The 20936-nt window shown below is 33.6% G+C and overlaps 1 protein-coding gene across 6 annotated transcripts in view; it reads right to left on the reverse strand.

Annotated features, from left to right (window-relative positions):
* LOC115446789 (low-density lipoprotein receptor) overlaps nt 1–20936 on the reverse strand; it is a 220601-nt gene that overhangs the window by 184880 nt on the left and 14785 nt on the right. For all 6 annotated transcript variants that reach the window (XR_003938949.2, XM_030173585.2, XM_030173582.2 and 3 more), the window contains exon 2: nt 10203–10325. Coding sequence is in view for 5 of the 6 variants with exons in the window: in XM_030173585.2 (XP_030029445.1) it covers nt 10203–10325 (123 nt within the window). In the remaining variant the exon portion in view is untranslated. The remainder of the gene's footprint in view (nt 1–10202; nt 10326–20936) is intronic.

Raw genomic sequence — 20936 nt, forward strand, 5'->3', positions numbered from 1 at the left:
TTCGATTGTAGCCCAAACCATGGACTTCTAGTACTGAAGAGTAGAACGGTTTATAATAGGGCCGTAAAAAGTTTTCGGCATTTCCATTGCAATGGAGCAGGCTAGGGCTAGAGAACTCTCGAAAGTTTTCGCTACATTCCACACGGTGCTGATCTATCATGCGTTTACTCCGCAGCACTCAACTCCGCTTATAGTTTCCACTCCCCGAGATAAAAGTACCAATGCACATACGTGATAGGAAATGCCCCCATCAAATATCCGTGACTTGGTTCGGTAGAAAAATGTTCCAAATCCATTCAGCGGTTTATGCGTTAAATTCTAACATACAGAAATTCAGATTTATATAATAAGGAAGCAGGATTCGACGTCACCGCAAATGACAGTTTATGGCGCACAAAACCCAGCACAACCCCGATACAGTCAGTCGCATAATCATATTTACCGAAGCTTTATTTGCGTAACGAGTTCGCTTACCGGCCGCGGTTTTCACATCAATTAATTCTGAGAGCGTGGGTTGTACGTTTAATTTAAAGTTAAACTCATAATCCTTTATAATAAAAAGAGATACTGATCATGAATAAGGCTCTTAATAACTTAAAAACGTAATGAATATTATTCAATTCAATGAAAGTCAATGTGCCTTTTAGGAACTTCCATCGCTCCGTCGTTAAGAGTTGAGACGCAATTGTTGTGCGAGGATCGTATTAAAGTCGAGTAAGTACAATCACTTGATAAGAAGCGACATTGAATAGTGGCTGAAATCTTAAGTTTCTAGACTCGAAGAGCACGTCCGTAGTTCCTGATTGGTGTTGAATAGCATTGTTCCGATAGTTATAAAAGAGACAAAAATGCAACCCTGCTTAAGACTTCTTTATCGCGTAAGAACAAAAAAACTACACACACATACATCAGGCATTTATCCCCGAAAGTATGCAGAGGCGCAACTAAGGCACCCACTTTTCGCCAAGTGTGTTCCGTCAAATGATGTGAAATCACTTTGTTCGACCCAGAATTCGAACCCAAGACCTCAGAGCGCTGTCATACCGCGCATGCAGCACAACTACGCCACCTAGGCAGTCTAAAAAAATACACTAAATGGTAAATCTCATGGAACAGCAATGTAGATGTCAGTTACTATTAACTGTAGAATATTATTTCCATTGTCCACCACGAGACGCTGCGTCTCTCGATCGTTACAATTCTTACAATATACATTAATTGCGTTTCGTTGGAAATATTTGTCTGTATAAGGCGAATACAAAATATATCAGCCTACTCTCCTAATCTAAGCTGGTCTAAGGGACAATGGTATACGATTATATCTCAGACCAGCCTCGTAGACTAGCAGCTTATCTCTTTTTATGCAGAGAGACCTTTACACAGCACTAAGATTTTAGAAATAAAATATACGAGTATAAGGTAGCCATTGTAGCCAGTGTAACTACTGGACTTAATGCGACTTAACATCTCATAGCTCAAGATGGCAAGCGCGTTGAAATATCAAACAATACTTTGAAATTCAAGGTTTTGGATGGTGTTTCTATTGTTTATGGGTGGTCGTATCGCTTACCGTCAGGCGAACGGCGAACTCGTCTCGTCATTTAAAGAATTAAAAAAAACAATAAGGAACAAAGAAATTAGTAATAATGTTGCTGGTAGAATATATTTTGTATCCACCAGGATATCGAACATCGTACGCAAGGGGTTTTAAAACCAGCTGATTGTCCTCTTTAATGTGTCGAGTTCCGGAAATAATAGTGTCGACTGGCGAGTGATAATCAACCCTCGTCAGTCGACGTTCTATCTGAACCCCCATTTCTGCTTACCGTCAGGTGTAGTGGGGTAACTTTTTCGTGACGGAGTAAATAAATGATTGAAATGTAATGTATGTATGTACAACCAATAATAATATTATAGAGATAAATTCATTTTCATTTCAACACAGTGAGCTAATTCCGCGTAGATCAGAACGTCAACAGCTAAAAAAATCTAAATTTTATATAATTGTAAAATTTAGGGAGATATTGTAACTTTGACTTTTCATACAAACAACAACTCAGTTCCCCCCGTCACCATAAAAGCTACAGTCTTGGAAACCTCGGAAGAAAATTGTAATGTAAAAAACCGCGACAAAATCCGAAAAACAGTTTTATTTCAATGTCTAACATTCGCGTAAATATAAGAAATCATATTGAAATTTTAAAATATACGTTTTGGTAATTATATTTAATCTAAATTTTATCAAATCTAGTTTTATACTTAGTATGTGCTCACGATCAAGAGTTTCCTATAGGTATAATGCAATCTAACATATAATTAAACATTGCATGAATTATTCACAATACATTAAACGCGTCAATGGATAACTGCGCGTGTTTATATACTAAGATAATTTAATATATAATGTTCTATTGTTGTCCTTATATACTCGATCAATAAATCTATATGTACATCGACATTTATATGTGCAAATATAAAACTATAATCCTTAAGACTGTGTTTAAATAACAGTATTATAACTATGCGAAAGAACTAATGGTTGCCGAAAGAAAAACACAAAACAAAAATGATTCAATTACACTACCATGTAATAATAATAATATCAGCCCTGTATTATATACTTGCCCACTGCTGAGCACGGGCCTCTTCTACTACTGAGAGGGATTAGGCCTTAGTCCACCACGCTGGCCTAGTGCGGGTTGGTAGACTTCACACACCTTCGAAATTCCTATAGAGAACTTCTCAGATGTGCAGGTTTCCTCACGATGTTTTCCTTCACCGTTAAAGCGATCGATAAATTCACAAAGAATACACACATGATTTTAGAAAAGTCAGAGGTGTGTGCTCTTGGGATTTGAACCTGCGGACATTCGTCTTGGCAGTCCGTTCCACACCCAACTAGGCTATCGCCGCACTACCATGTGTTTTAATAATAAGAAAAAACACAATTACATAAAATCAATTTTTAAACCATACGATGGATAATAAAAATAATTCCAAATTTAATCGTCCGCTGATAATTTACCATAATAATTTACCACCAAAATGTATATTTCTTTCGCCAAGCATCAGTGTGTAGTCACTGTTGTGTTCCGGTTTGAAGGACATTGTAGCCAGTGTAACTACTGGACATAATAAGACTTAACATCTCATGTCTCAGGATGGCGAGCGCAGTGGAATACCGAACAACACTTTATAATTCAAGGGGTTGGTTGGTATTTCTACTGTTTATGGATCGTATCGCTTACCATCAGGCGAACGGTAAGCTCGTCTCATCATTCAAAGGAATAATAATTAAAATACAGGGTCATTTCGACATTGCGTTACTAAATGAAACCATATACTTGTCTTCTTGGAAATAACAACTAACAATAAGTTACATGAGCCATAAACGTAAAATAAAAAAGTGTAAGTTTTGAACGAAATAAATATTAATAAAAAGTAATTTTAATTTTACGGGCCTTATGCCTCTACTACTTTCCTAAGAGTATTCGTCGCAACTTCAACATCATATTTTCAGTCCGAAATACATCCACGCACACGCCATATACGCTCTAAATTCCAAAATTACCAATAAATCAGAAAACTAAAACCAGGATTTTTTGGTGAAAATATTCGTTATTAATTGTTTTTTGGCACAACGTCATCAAAGGTGAAGACGAGTATATGATTTCATTCAGTAACGCTATGTCAAAATGACTCTGTAAATCTTCTTAATTTTTACAAATCCTATTTAGTGCGCATACTACGTCTCCATATCTCATCTTGGTAACCCAGAAAGTATCGCTCCAGTTAAGCTGTACATTTGTCCATATCACAATGTCGGAGCTGGGAGGCGTTATTCACGTCTACACAGACACACGCACAATTTTCCGTCAGGAAGGCCATTGAGGTTCGCGCGTGACCAGGTTTCTGAGTTCTGACAACCCCACGTTATTACACCTACGCACTTATATATAACCAGTTTTTATTACATACGAAGCGGCAATGGCCACCTGGTTTTAAGGAAACTGTTAATAGAGTGTTTTTATTTTCCCTTTTCATGATTTAACGAAATGGATAAGTAAATTAAGAAATTTAATGTCATGTTTCTCATGTATGCGAGTTTGGCTTGGTTTGTCCCACCACAATGTTTTGTGTCGAGATGCTTCCTACGAAGTGAGCGGCTTATTCGTTCCTTCATTAACTAATTTTAAAAAATAATACGCAAAAATAATAAAATAGATTTAAAAAAAAAATACAGTTAAAACCAAAAGATAATTATTTAGTAAAAAAGTTTCAGGTACTTCCCCTCAAATGCGGTACATGTGATGAGTTCTAGTAACTAACTACTAGGTTAAGATTATATACTCGACATTACTCACTCATTTACATCTTCCTTAGTTTTGTATCAAGAAGTAAATTAAAAACATATAAAAAAGCCGGTGAACGCGCGAATGCATTCCGCTATAAGTCCTGGACATTTGTTTCTGAGCCTTGGAGCACTAAGGTAAATAGTCATTTTTATTTTAATATAAAGCGCTCCTTTGTGAGAGTGGAAATAAAATACTATCTTCATGCAACTAGAATTTATTTCTCGGTATAAAATGTAGCGTATAATCAGAAGTGGAGGAATTCCAGGTACACACTTTGGAAACTGTTTTATGATTAAAAAAGCAGTAAGGCATGCTTTACTGAATAGCTGTGTGCATCGGAGGCGATTTGTGGACTTTGTTTCTATTAGCAACTGCTAATAACGGAATATATGTCGTAACCCACAAAATAATGCACCATTGTACATAGGTATGTCTATTTGTTAAAACGCATTAAATACTAAAGTGAACAATTCCCTTTGTGAAATTTGGAAAGCATAGCTTCGAGGATAGTGAAATACCGCAAAATTGACTAAACAAGTCCAAATTGAGATCGATACAAAAAATATAAAATAAACATTGACACTTTTAATTTAACTCTGAAAAACTTTTTCTAGTACGCGGCATACACAAATATAGCTAGCAAATGTAGCAAGCTAGCTACACGTTATTCACCTTATTGTACTATATACCCTAGGATAGCCAAATTACTTGACTAAGCATCTGTTTGTCAACAGCCATTGATTGTAGTATGTGCATACTTTATACCAAGCATAGGGTTACAAAGCGGTCATCGGTTTTATTTCAGTATAAACATAGCATTAAAAATATCCAGTCGCCAGACCACAGGATGCCATATTTTCAAACCGCGTACCGGTTGTTGATTTTAATTAAGGCAATATTTTATTAAATATTTCATTTTGTTGGCGATCGGTAAACATTTTGTTATTAAACATAAACGTTATGAGCGTCGGATTAAAATTTACAATCGGATAATTTTAATTTATTTTAAAATTTATGGAAAAGTAAACTAAAAGGATAAATGAGCAAGTGGATCGCGTGGTATTTATAATATAAGTCCACAAAAAGAATACATTGATTATTATGTTACAATTTTAATAAATAAATATACCTATTTTTTTATCATAAGGTCTAAATGCACAAACGTAACTATTATAGTGCTTAAAACATTTCTGAATATTTTCTAAATTTCTAAATCGTAAATATTAAATGTGCACCATATTTCTATTACATTTTATTGGTAAAGAAAAATTACGTTCATTAAATACTACTATAAAATCACATGCTGTGACAAAATGTTTAAATTAACAGTTAATTTATATATAAACAAATTCATTTAGGCTCTATAGCGTTAGACAGTTTAGTAATTTACACAATATCTTGTTTTCCACTCGGTTTGAAAGTTAGTAAATTACTTCAGGGAATTGCTAAGATAGATGAGATAAAACAATCTATTTCACTGAAAACGTAAATTAACATTAGTAAGAAAAAAAGATACTTTCTCCAAAATCTCAAAGATCCAAAAGTATTAAACATATTCGTGGTACTGGATAAGTTAATATAAAGACACGCTACACCGATTTCGATTTATTTTTTCACAAGAAGCTACATTTCTCCTGATAAGCTATTTTTATCCCGGAAAAAAATGTTACGGGCGGTGTCGCCGGCAAAAGCTAGTAGTAAATATTCACCAAGCTACATCGACACGGAACTGATAGTAGAGAAAAGTTACGACAGGGACATTTTATTAAAAGAACAAGAACATAAAAGATGACAAAATATTTGTAAACCATAATAAATAAGAACAGCCAGTGAGGGAAATGTCCAGGTAATTTAACTCTATAATGCTACACAAAGGAGAATAAGAAAGTCGGTAATCTAAAAAGTATAGTTTGCAAGAAAGTCAGACAACGCTAAAGCTAACAAGCTGACAAAAGCCACACGGACAAAAAGGTGTAAAAACAAAGATCCTATTTGCAGTTAGAGGTACGTAATTGTGGATAGAGGGAACAATTTCTAAGAACTGGTTTTCAGACTCCGCAAATGACGGTGTACGAATAAAAATAATGAGAACAAACGGAAACGCAATAAAGCGAAATCTCGGTTTTGGAAACTTTTCATAATACTTGCAGAGTTTAACACAATACCTTAACTGTTTAATCTAGCTTTAAAAGCTGCTCCAACTGCGGCAAACAACATTTTCTTAATAACGCAACATTTCTGTTCTCTATAGGTTGAAAGCAAATATTTCTGCAAATATAGCGGCGAAAGCTTACTTTGGTATGGAAGAAACTGTCGAGGAACACACCTCTGACTTATCAAATAAAAAAAAAATATTCTTTGTTAATTATCGCTTGCTTTAACAGTTAAGTAAAACACCGAGAGGAAGCCTGCAAACCTCAGAAATTCTCTATAGGAATTTTGAGGGTGTGTGAAGTCTACCAATCCGCACCAGGCCTGCGTGGTGGAGTAAGGCCTAACCTCTTCAGTAGGAGAGGTAGAAGAGGACACCCGTGCCCAATAGTTGGACATTGTAGAAAAGAGAGCTAATATTATCATATATATTACTAGCTTTTGCTCGCGGTTTCGCCCGCGTGAAGGAGTTTTCCGGGATAAAAGTCCACTGTATAATAAAAGTCTTGTTACATATTTTGCCGGTACTGATAGGTTCAAACTAATTTTATCCCCATGGGGGTTAAATTTATCAAAATCCTATTTAAGCGAAGGTCTTCATCATAGTAGTTCCAATCTTTAATTTCAGTTCAATCAGTCGAAAATCTAAGAAGATTTATACAAACTTTCATCCCCTATTTTATCCCCTTAGGGGTGGAATTTATCAAAATCCTTTCTTAGCGGATGCCTATGTCATAACATCTACCTGCATGCCAAATTTCAGCCCGATCCGTCTAGTGGTTTGGGCTGTGCGTTGATAGATCACTATGTCAGTCAGTCAGTTACCTTTGAGTTATATATTTAGACGTCTGCAAACATTTTAAAACAAAAGTGTAAAAAGTTAAGAGCATCTACGATGAAACAGACTTATTGATTAAACTGGAACGGATGCCAGACAAAATCGGATGCGTTGCATTATGGAAGAACTTGATCAAAAGCCTCATTTACATATTTCTACACAAAACGAACTAGCGCTTTAGATTGTCTGAACGTATGTGAGTGATATTTATACTCTATCACGTGTTGTGCTTGATGCTATTCTTTGTTGTAAAGTTTTTAATAAGAGATGGTTTATGCTTGGTTTTATCACCCTAGTTATTTTGATTGAAAAGAAAATTTTATTTACAACTCCTTTTAGGTACTTATATAAACCATTTATCTACTTACATATACATACCTACCATCTAGATGCTTCAAACCAATTCCTCAACACAATTTAAGGGGAAGACCCAAACGAGATACCCAAGCGGCGCCCGTCAATTCGTCAACGTCTATCAGATATCAATTTCTACTCTAGGCATATTAATCTTTGACATATCGTTAAAAGGGTCGACGCATGCGCTGTTGAACGTAGGTACTGTGGCGCCGGACAGTCGCCTCCAGTCATCTCGCGTCAATAAAGGAAGCCAAGTAGCAATCAACTGTGAAGCGCATTCAACCTAAGTCTTAACGGACTATCAAGGTCGACTGTAATGAAAGGAAATAACTTAGATAATTACATGAAAGATGTTTTAATTACATCTAAGATACGTAAAGCATACCATTGGAAAAGACATCAAAGAGGTACTTCGCTGACTGTACGAGCAATATACGCATAGTTTATTAAGGTTCTGAGAAGGTTCCTCTTTTATCTTTAATATATTCATTTTTCCGTGAATCGGAAAGTCCGATGGAATGTTCGGGAAGATTTCGTAAAAGTTCATAACGCTCGGTTACTTTACGATCGTCTGACTTTCATTTCAGACATTAATGTTTCGCCATTAGTTATATAAAACGATTGAACAGTATATATAATTTAGACATTCTTGCAGCTGCTCGGAGTATGACTTTTCAATAACTAAAACTAACACTTATAGAGCAATTAAATTACACGTACCGAGTAGCTTAGTTTATTTGTCTATGAAAGAGCTTAGCTCAATAGAAATAATGTATAATAATCTTTATTTTCCCTGAATAGTCTAACAATTCGCGTATATTCTTCAAGTCAATGTTTTAAAAAAATGAATTGTACACCGACCTGCAGAATCATTTAACATGCACGCTTATGCAGAAGTATTCACATTGTATAATAAATTGTCTCTGGACTCTGGAAATGAAATTAATGAAAGCTAAACATCGCAAGTATCTGAATACAGAAATAGGACTCAAGTTACTGCGATAATTCCTCTTATTTAAAAAAAGAATACGAAAAACTGATCTGGACACGTCCAATATCATTTAAGAAATAATTACGACAGAGTTCTCTTTTTAATCGGAAGGGGATGTTTCAAACAATATTGAGTAAACAGAATCAAGAGCTAACGAAAGAACATAAAAAGAACTAACTCCACATATTATATTATAAAGAATGTTTTAGCAGACCACTGACCAAGTAACACTAATAGAAAAAGTTACATTCAAAAAGAAATCTTAATACGTACTAATTAAATATTATGTAGGATTCCTTTGGCCATGTTAACGAGACCGAATTGAACGATCGTATTCATAAAGGTCGTAACTAACGTAGTGTATGTAGGCATTGAATGTAAAAAAAAAATACAATATTTTTTCCTTCTTTTTATTGCTTTTAATGACGAGACGAGCTTGCAGTTCGCCTGACGGTAAGCGATACGAACGACCGTAAACAGTAGAAACACCATCCAAAACCTTGAATTACAAGGTATTGTTTGGTAATCCACTGCGCTCGCCATCCTGAGACACGAGATTTTAAGTCTTATTATGTCAAGTAGTTACACTGGCTACAATGTCACTTTTTATATAAATAGTTTGCCACAAAATTTTAAAATATGATTATCATAGTCCGCTTTTATAAAACATTGTATTCGGGTTACAAAACTCTTCTCATCAAATTGTGTTTTCACGAATATCTGGATTTTACTGCGGACTCGGTGAAATAACAGTTTATGAAACGATCGGTAATTTCAAAAAGTTTTACACAAGCTAACGATTGGAATGAAAACATTTTTTATTTACTTTCAAAATATTCATAAGTCGAGCACTTATTTCAATAGCATATAACTGATTTTCAGATGTTCGTTAATGACACAAGAAGAGTTCTTACCACCCAAACTTACTGTAAGGAAACAGTTATAGAAATGAAGGAATGGTCCTGGGTACAATTATATTTTTTAACCGACTGCACAAAAAGGAAGAGGTCCTTAATTCGACTGTATTTTTATGTTTGTTACCTAAAATATTATTTTAATTAGTCACCAACTCCAAAATTGGTAACCAGAATAAAGTTAATGTTTAATTATTTTTTGTTTTTTTTAACAAAATTGTAATCCTTATATTTTTGGTACTTTTATAACTGAAGAACGGCTTGTAATGTGAGCAGCGCGTTATGTTAAACATAAAAAGTAATAGGATCGTCATCTTATATAAAGTTTGAGTTCTATCTACAGCCTCACTAAAATAAATTTTCATTGCACAATTTTTTACCAACAACAAATTTATTAAAGCAATGGTTTCATCTCGATCTCAATATTATAATTTTTTATACGATAGCTTACTCTATAAGTAATTACGCAATATATTTTATATAATAATAATTTGATCAGTGTATACAATGCGTAAAGTTCATTTTGTTTTACATTCTTATGTCTCTGATAATAAACAGATAAACCATTCGAAATAGACTATTCTTTCAACACTCACCTTTACATTCTTCTATGTTTTCGTCGGAGTTGTCGCCGCAATCGTTATCTCCCTCGCACACCCACGATATGGGTATGCATCTCCCGTTCGCACATTGGAATTGCTTTAGCGGACAAACGCCACCTGGGACAAAATATTGAAACGATTATTATTGACCAAGATAAATGGACGTGATGGCAATGGCCACTCCACTTATCCTCACTTTGCCGTGCGTGTATAAAAAAAATATCTATACAAATTCACAATATGACAACAATTTCGCAGTCAAAATAAAACTTAATTTATTACGTTTTAATCCATATTTCGGTCATATAATTCATAGACAAAATTACAAACAATTTGAATCTAAATTTAAAACTTTATTGCATATAATAATAAAAAATAATTTGAATCGGTAAACCGTAAATTGTATTAGTCCATATTCCACATCTATAAGGAACTATGATCAAGAATTACTTAATCTTAACTTTACCTACGGAATATACTACTTGACCTAAATCATTTTATCATTATTAATGACCCCTCAGAGCCAGACAATTGCCCGAAGGTCCAGACACTAATTTATCAGATTTTTTATCACACTAAAAACCGAAGAGCAAGCCATCTGCCGGCAAAGTTAAAAAATATTTGTGGTCACATTGATCAGACTTAGTTCGGATTAACGATAAAGCATTATTGATTGTCGATAAGTATTTTCTGAAATGATAAAATTCTTTGCAATCCTTGAAACTGGTAATTAAATCATTGGATAATTTTCGTTAGTCATTCATAAATGCGAAGTCATTTATCTATAATAATAAATATTAAGTATAATAATATAGTAGTAGTTTGATGCATGTTTGGGTGTTCGTTAAAAGTTAAATAATGAAGCGTAGAAACTGTTAAATAGAATGAAATTAAGCACAAATCCTGGATTTGTGCACTGTTATGGATATGTTATATTTTATTCAGGAAAATAGTAGAGGAAGTACTTTTAACTGTTAATTTAATTGGTGCACCATTGCCTTATTAAAATAAATATAAGTATGAGTCTATGTTACTTGATTAATGATAAATGAATAAAAATAAGAATATATATTAAGTAAGACTTTTCTAACGGACAAAGTCACGAGCAAAAACAAGTTTCTTTATATATGAATCTTACTTGTAGTTTGAAGTAAGTAAATAAAACCGTTATTCCACCCATACAATGAGCCATTTATTATCCATCGGAAATAACAAAATCATTCATTACAGTTACTACACTCATAATTATAATTACTCATACATTTTATACCTAATATTTTGTCGTGTCCTGCTCATAATACCTAATCTCATCATAATTCTATGTTAAAGCGTTAATTATTATACCAAATTAATTATCAATAGAGCGTAGAATACAGAAGAAAGGGGCGTGGCCAGTACACCACGAGATCGTACGATCATGCGGTGGTCTGACTGCTGACGTCATCGACTCATTCTTGGAGGAAAGGCGCGCGCCGTTTGACTTCACTCCATGCTGAGCACGCGCAGCACTCACTACTCGTTCAAAACTCTTGTCGAATGTATAATTATTTAAAAACTATTAAATGAAATAAATGTGTTAGATATATTTTGGTGTTATTGTTAAAAATGTATTAAAATTTATTGTGAATAGAATTAAACCTTTTGTCGTTGTAATGATATTTTTTAATATAAAATTTAAGCGATTGCAAATAATATATTGAAACTTATATTTTAAATGTTATAGGAAGGCTAAAAGAAATCAATAAATCCGAAAATTAATACCAAATTAAAAACAATCATAACTAAACAAAAGTTATAAGACGAAACGTAAAAGTAGCGTCATATTATAATACCGTTACTAATATTAGCAAAACTGATAACAATCATAATATGACAATACGCTGCGTACGTTATCGCAAGACATTTGATATCAATTAATAATGGCTAGTAAACTCAATGGCTATGTACACTAGCAAGTACCCATTAATATTAACATTTACCTGTAATACGATTACTCAGAAATATGACGCTAGATTCGAATTTGCGTTATGTGTCACGCGATTCTCAGCTTTACGATTATCTAAAACGCATTAGCGGGTGTACACTGGAATACGCGTGAATTATATCAAGAATTGATACGTTAATATGTTAGACCAAAAACAAAATCTTATCTTGAAAATTGAAACCCACAAAAGTGTTTTCTCGTCTAATTCTTATAGAAGCAATTATCGCTCATATTGATGCGATTTTAAGGAACAGATTTAAAAATTTAATGCTGGCAATCAAAACGAATATCTTGATGATATTACGGTTTATTTGTATATAGTGATCAGTTGTATAAATTATTAATAAGCCTTATCTGAAATTTCACGCCATCACGTAATCAGAAATCGTGTGTGTAGACCAACCTGAATATTTCCTAATAATTACCTACTGATATTTAAAAAATAAATAAACAAATTGTGTTCTAAGACTAATTAAAGCGTGCATTCTAATTCGCCCTCACCAAATATAACGCGCAATGCGATTAATGCATTTTTTCATTCAAAATTAAATAATTTTTGTACGAACAGCAGAACGGTATGCTTTGTTTTATATTTGGTTAATTTGATAATATTTGAAAAATTATGAATGAATGAATGATGAATATGAAAATAATTTAATTTTTGTGATCGTCCCAACTGACTGATTTCCATGCCTAAGAAATTGGGCACTTGGTCTAAATTTGTTTGAACTATTAAATAAATAAAATTATTACACCGGCGTAGACAGTGGTTGCAAAGCATTGAATCACGTTGCATTTACGCAACCATTTTTGTAAATTATTATATACTAGCTTTTGCTCGCGGCTCCGCCCGCGTTATAAAGTTTTTCAGGCTAAAGTTTTCCATTATAAAAGTAGTAGTTTCCCGGGAGCCTATGTTCTTCCCAGGGTTTCAAACTGTCTCAATACCAAATTTTATCTTAATACGTTGGGTAGTTTTTGAGTTTAAGACGTTCAGGCAAACGGATGCAGCGGGGGACTTGGTTTTATAATATATTTTTTTAGAACTTTTTAAGAGGAATAATCCCGACATACATCATTGTTGCATAACTTTAACCGTTTACGCAGCGCACGCAACGGAAGCTCTCAAAACTAATAAATTGTCCCCGTATTTGTAACATGTTTCATTACTGCTCCGCTCCTATTGGTCATAGCGTGATGATATACAGCCTATAGCACCCCACAAATAACGGGCTATCCAACACAAAACGAATTTTTCAGTTTGGACCGATAGTTCCTAAGATTAGTAAACAAATATAATGAGAAAGCTTCGAACTGCTAAGCTATCGGGAGTTACACGTGTCATTGTGAGTCAACCATAAAAGATAGACATATGCTGTCGTGGGATATTTTTTACATAATTTTAAGGAGAACATTTCCGTCATACATGATTTCTATGTAGCTTTAACCATTAAGGTTGCACACGCGACGGAAGCTTAAAAATGGAGTAACTTCTCCCGTTTTCCCAACATTTCCCTTCACTGCTCTGCTCCTATTAATTGTAGCGTGATGAAAAGTATACTATAACCAGCACAGGAGTATGACAAATAATTGTACCAAGTTTCGTTAAAATCCGTCGAGTAGTTTTTGTTTCTATAACGGTTATACAAACAGACAGACAGACAGACAGACAGACAGACAGACAAAAATTTTACTAATTGCATTTTTGGCATCAGTATCGATCCCTAATCACCCCCTGATAGTTATTTTGGAAATATATTTCATGTACAGAATTGACCTCTCTACAGATTTATTATAAGTATAGATAGATAAACATATTTTATTTAAATTTGTTTTTCGTCATTCATAACCCTCAAAGTAACCGTATAATTTAAATGTAATAACATTTTACTCAGAATAGAATATCCTACCTAATGGTACCTAAACATGAAGCCCTATTGGATATATCGCCTACAAAAATCCCGATTCCGATCGGATACGGAAGGTATTTTTAGATATCCGATGTTCTGCTCGGTGAAACTCGGCCAGTCTTACCAAAAATATTGCAGCATAAATCAAGCCGTTCGGACAGTCGCGAGTCCCGGTTGTATAGACCATTTCCATCCCTTGTACGTTACATAATAGACTTATAAAGGCTGTTTAGTATAATGGCAATGTATGTCCAACCGTATTCGATAGAAGCTCGTTTGAGTTACAAGCCAAGTTTTGATGGGCTGTTTTCGCCTTGTACTATTGAACTGTACTTATACATCAGTTTCATGCGAAGAATTTATAAAAAATATGGAGTAATCATCACTGCCGACCAAGAGCTTCCTATATTAATGTCATGAGTCAGATGTTTCGTCACGCAAGCTGTTGACTTATAAACGTTGGTAGGTAGACTTTTGGTGAACAAAAACTAAAACACATTCACTATTATTAAAATTGTTTGTTCACCCACGAGGTGATCGCCACGCAAGTGGTCGCTGGATGCAGGTCGCTTCCAATAAGTCGATCTGGAAATCTTTGGAGGAAGCCCATGTTCAGTAGCGGACATCCTGCGGGTAATAATTATAATGATGATGAGTTAAATTGCGTAAATAAAAATATATATTTATTGTAAAAAAATATTTGATGGTAATGAATTACTACATCTTGCGAATTTGTATTACACCGCTTCGCTGTGCATTACGGTGAAATGGGACTAAATTAAGCCGCTGGTCGTTAATCATTTAATTTTAATAATGGCTATTTCACCAATGGAGTGTGAGTGGACTGTCAGAGGGATACTAATTTAATTTCATTACTTTAGACCGAGGGTTCTTATACTAAAAGCGCGTTGGCGAGTGATGGCCGACGCCCGGCGCCCGTCCCGACTGACATCCAATCTTTGTGAAGGGCCCTCGTGTCTGTCTCATTGAGGGCAAATCGACCGGGCCCAGGGACTCGGTGCGTCGAATTTCCAGCGTTTAGACCACCGCCAATAGAATATTATTTTAATTTACACCCTTGTCCGGTCGAACTGATTTATCAATCTTAAATATTAATTATCTTGTTTTTTTACAATTTCTATATAAAATCTGTTAAAATCTTAAAATTATTCGATAAAGTTGTGATGGGTTGAAAAATGTATTCTAAATTGTGACAAATTATTTTTCGCGTGGCTAATGTTTTAATTAAGCATCATTTTAGTAGTCAGTTTTGTTATACTAATGTTTTGGTTGTGATTAGAAATACAATGTAAAAGGAAGTAGCCTATCAGACGGATTGTTGATGTTGATTGTTAATAATAAAATTGAACTAATAGGTATTTTAGTAATATTAATTCTAAAATATACAACATTATTCATTTGGCAATACTTTTATACTAGTTTTCACTATGAAATTGAAAATTAAACATACATTATACATTTAGGATTCAAAGGTAACATAAGCCGATCGGCATTCCCCTCCGATTTCATAAGTTATGAACTCGAATCATGTGTTTAAAAAAACATAATACATTATTTTGTTTATTTTTAATATGGCCTACGCACACTTATCCACAAAAGTAACTGAATAATATAAAAATTTTATATCGCCTTTAAACTTTCGTGTCCCTACCTAAAATCGTTTTTTATTCATCAAAATAAATTTTATAGGTTGACTTTATTTTAGATAAAAAAAAGAAGTTAATGTGTAGAAAGAAGGGTTTCGAAGTTTTTAATGTGTTTTATTACTTTTGTGGCTGACTGCACAACGTTTATTCAATCAATAAAATATTCATTCATCTCATATCGTCACGATTTTTCTTTACTAGTGGACAGCCACTGGTAATCTACAATTTGATTTTTTTTATTATAAGTTATAAATTAACAATCTCAATGACCTACTTATACGATTACCTAAACTGAAATTAATTGCTAACTTACAGTCTTACTTATAAATTTGTTTTAGCGTTAAGAGGTTATTAACAATTGCTTAAATAGCTGTCGAAAACATGACTCGTTTCTTAGTAAGAGGCAAGATGGCGGGATTTGACTTACAGCTGATCGAGTAAATTTGCGTTTTAACAAGGCATAGATTTGCGATTTTTTTCGAAGTGAGACTGTTAATCTACATTTTGACAGTTTCGATATAATACCATCAATTACACTTTACGATCGTCATGTACCGCTCCGATGTCATAAAGTTATTTAACTGGCACTTAAAACTAATAACATCAGCATTCTTTATTAACATCAGTAATTCAACGCGTATAGCGTCACGTGACCGACCCCCGATTAGGGATGCCATTGAAAGTTATTGTTCAATCACCTACCCTCAAAACGGAATGTATGTATTTTCTGTCCATCGACGTGTGCGGTCAGGGCTGCAGCGGTTCGAGCCATTAAATCAATTTCCCCTTATTGTCATGCCTAGAAACGTGACTAATATCGTTTTGGGTTTGCGTTACGTTAGGCACACGTCCGTTTTCTATTATTGCGGACTCTATTTTCACATGCTAATAATAAAGAATGTAGAATTTTTTAATATTTTATTTCGGAAATATTCTTGAATATGGATTTAATAGAAAAAAATATATTTAGCAAATGCGTGCACAAAATAATTATTCACTAAGTTGTGTACAAAGTAACAAAACAATTTCACGAAAGATGAAAATCTTAATCTTTATCAATAAACTTTTCAAAGGTCATTCAGAAACGAGAAACAGTCTGCAAACATCGCCCATTGCTATGGACTGAAACTCATATCAAGACACTTTTGTAAACTTCGTTAACATCTCATAATGTATTAAGAAAGTTTGTTTCATTGCATCTTTGTGCGAGAAAATGGGACGCCATTTGTCTTGGCTGGGGCAGGTTACCAAACACTCTCTCCATTATTAATATACACAGTTTTACTACAATAATATTAAGTAAATTAAATAAAAATATATGATTTCGGTCCATAATAGGATTATCTGTATATCACGGGATAATTAAGAGGTAACTTATCTCAAGTAAGTAAATAAGGTTTATGTTATTAATATAACTCTAATTATTTTACTGTGAAAAGTATAATTTAGATGGCATAGAGTTCTACTTTTTCTGTTTAAGTTTTAAAACTTATATTAACATAACTTTTTTAATAAGAATGTTTAAATTATATATATTTACAATAATGTTACATTGTAGCCGGTATAGCTGGACATAATAAGACTTACTTCTTATGTCTCAAGATGGCGAGCGCAGTGGAATAATTCAAAAACAAGTTTTTGAAATTTAAGGTGTTGATGGTGTTTCTGTTTATGTGTGGTCGTATCGCTTACCATCAGGCGAACGGCAAGCTCGACTCGTCATTCAAACCAATAAAATATATTATATATATTTTTACAGTATAGACTTTAAAATCTTTTGTGGATTTTTGCAAATTGATAATTGTAATATATATGCGGCGTGATTATTATGGAAATGATTTGAACTTCAAAGTATATTCGCATTATCACTTTGAAAGATAAACGTAATCGTTTAAATCTTAATTTTTAATTTTTAATTCTAAACAGATTGCAAACATATATAATAAATAAAACCCTCATAAATTATTAAAACATTCTTTAAACACGTTTCAAATGAACCTGTGGTTTGAAATTGCAAATTTTCTTAAAGCACTCGCCTTTTCATTACCGGTCTGTGAAGTTTCACAGCGGTTCAGCACAATACTAATCCGCTAAAACTTTCTTATTATTGGCCACATTTCGGAAACAAACTCGACTGTACGTAAGAATTTTGTTATAAAATATTTTAATTAAAAAACTGTGGCTGTACGCGTTCTTGAATTCTCGGTCTTAATCAAATTATACACAAGGGTGGTTCTTGTATTAAATTACAACGTAATTAAAGCTTAAGTTACGATGACTGACGGAAACAATGTTATCGAAGGCAGCATGTGAGCGTGAGTGACTCGCCCCCTGTCTTAACTCCCAAACAAATTTATCTCGTGTCCTACTTTTTACTTGTTCCAGAGTTTATTACAGCTCAGTGGCGATTATTTTTCGTAATCTAATCTTTGGTATCTTCTACTAAAACGTAATTGATTTGGAACATTCGTTTTATTGCGCGTTTATTGTCATAGTATTTTTTGATAAGCTATTTTATCTAATAGTGCTATTTACGCCAGTTTTCAGCGACGTTTGCAAAATATACCTCGTCTTTTAATACCTTATGCACATCAAAATGATAAGACGTTATTTTTAAGAGTGCGCAGAGATATTATTTACTTTAATGTAACTAATTGATAAATATTTTAACTCTATCTTTATCAATGATTCAATTATTATTATTCAGATCATAATGTTATTGATTATAAAAAACAATGTATGATACTAAACAATTCGCAGTAACGAGATCATAGAAAATATCACTTATAACTTGGCTGTCAAAAATTTAAACAAAAAATAATAGTTGACTAACGTTTTATGCAAAAAGGTAAGTTTCAATAATTCTCCGAACTGCTTTAGTGGTGAATGTTTGGAACATCTTAGATTAGATTTTACTATCAAATGATAATATTTGCTGATAAGGTCAAGATCAAAGAGAAAAGTGAAGAGATAAAAAATATTTTATTTAATACTAGCTTTACACAGACTCGACTACTTTTATGCCCCTCCCCGAGATAAAAGAAGCTAAAGCATTAAGAATAGTCCAGCTTTCCAATGGAGACATAATGATTATAATAGGAGCAGTTATTCTAGAGATTATCGCGATTGAACAAAAAAACGAATTCTATGGCAATAGTTTATTGTATTTAGGCTGGCTAGCAAACCTTCTCAAAATATATGATTAATGCTAAATATATTTTATCATGGTCGTGTCTTTGTCAACTTTTAATGGATGAAAATTACCGCATGAGGTTTAAATGTATTTTGGGTTTAACATATTTAGCAAGTCGTTGTGAAAGAGAGTCTTAATCTTTTATATATTAATTAATAAAAACAAGTTATAGTGCAATTAAGTGTATCAACAAAGATCACGCTTTCCCACGACCTCTCAATCAATTTGGACGTTCCATTAATTTGTATTGCAGTTCGAACTCTGGCCAAGTAAATGTTTAATGTAACTTTATTGTTTCGCTTTTGCCGCAAGTTTATTCAGCAAACTAACTTATGTTTATTTATGTATCAACATTGGGTAAAACTGAGCTTATAGTCTGTGCAAATGCTACGAAATAGAGTCCCAATGTAATCTTTTATAGTTATCGTGGAAATCATAATGCCATACAGAATTTAAATATATCTTCTGATACAGAAAACATATGACTTTATAATATTATGAATATATATACGCAAAATTTGTATTGCATCGTACTTATAGAAGAAAAAACAATATTATGCAAAAATAGAACTAATCTTATCAAATTTTGTTTAATAGCTTAGCCTTGAAACCGTAACAAACACTTTCCAGTAATATTTCTGACATTATGTCATACACAGCATTCATTACTCAATCAATCTCACAAAGCGATTCTCGTTTGTAGTATGCACATAGCCAAATTGATCTATTTTCGCGTCCCCTCATTCAGCCAGCCGTCTCCGTGGTGTCATTCACCTTCGCATGTCCATTCACATCACAATGTAAGTATAACAGACTGCTATTGTCTCCATATAACACATCATTCATTGAACCTCTCGAGTTGCGTACATACGGGTTTTTAACAATAGACGAAATTTAGATCTCCAATATATATGTTATATACTGAACCTAGACTTACCTATTTATGGTTTTAATCCTTTCATAGATAGAAATATAATGTCAATATTTGCTAGGCTGTTATTTACATCATTTTATTTTTGGGTAATACGACTTCGAAACATGTTTCGCGGTGCTATATATAAATATATAAGTAAAGATTAATGTATGTGAATGAATAGCTTTCAATGCTTATATAGCTTTTCATTCTTTATAACATTGAACGTAGCACCGTGCACGATCGATCATATTTTCTAAAGTGACTTTTCAATATTGTTTTCTAGGATTGAAATTCCTTTGAGTTGAAATTATTGATATAAAATCGTTGGTCCAACAGTGCCGTCGCCCGACAGAAGTGAGTGTTATCGATAAGCACATGATGCCGCAGAGCATTTAAATCCAGAACTGGATAAATGCTCCTCGGCCACTGAGCCGGGATCCTACGTTTGAATACAAATGGACCGTTTATCCCTGAAAGCCAATCTGTATGCAAATTACAGGCCCGTTTAACTATTCTCGTTAGTTGCTCATTTTCGGAACGTCTGGGTATTCAGTTTGTTTAAAAACTAAACCTTTCCATTTCGCGTCCATGTCGATTTGCATTGCGTGCGCCGTTTTTGTTGAACTAACTTTGCCGCGGTCAACTGTGATGCCAGCGTTTTATAACTTTTAACAGGGGCCACTCACTGTTCCAGCACGAATGTTAATTTGGTAATTGTATTGACAACCGAAATCGAATCGAAATGTTTTGGCTTTTCATGAATTCAATATAGACTCAGTGTTTTTAAAAACTGCCGAATTCCATGTGTACATTAAACCCTTCTTTTAATGACGCATGCACATCTTGTACAGTATTAACGTAAACAAGATATTTGATCTTAAATATACAAAAAAATTGTTGGTTATTATTGTGTGTCTTTTAAAAAATTGTAATACTAAGATAATTTACTACTTTATTATGATTGATTCATAAGATGGCGGTCGTATTTCCGAAGAAGGAAAGAGAAGAGGCAAGCCTGTTGCTATAGCGAGCAAAAATTCCCAATGGCCTGTAAGTAA

The sequence above is a fragment of the Manduca sexta genome, chromosome 25 (genome assembly GCF_014839805.1).
Source record: "Manduca sexta isolate Smith_Timp_Sample1 chromosome 25, JHU_Msex_v1.0, whole genome shotgun sequence".
Taxonomy (NCBI): domain Eukaryota; kingdom Metazoa; phylum Arthropoda; class Insecta; order Lepidoptera; family Sphingidae; genus Manduca; species Manduca sexta.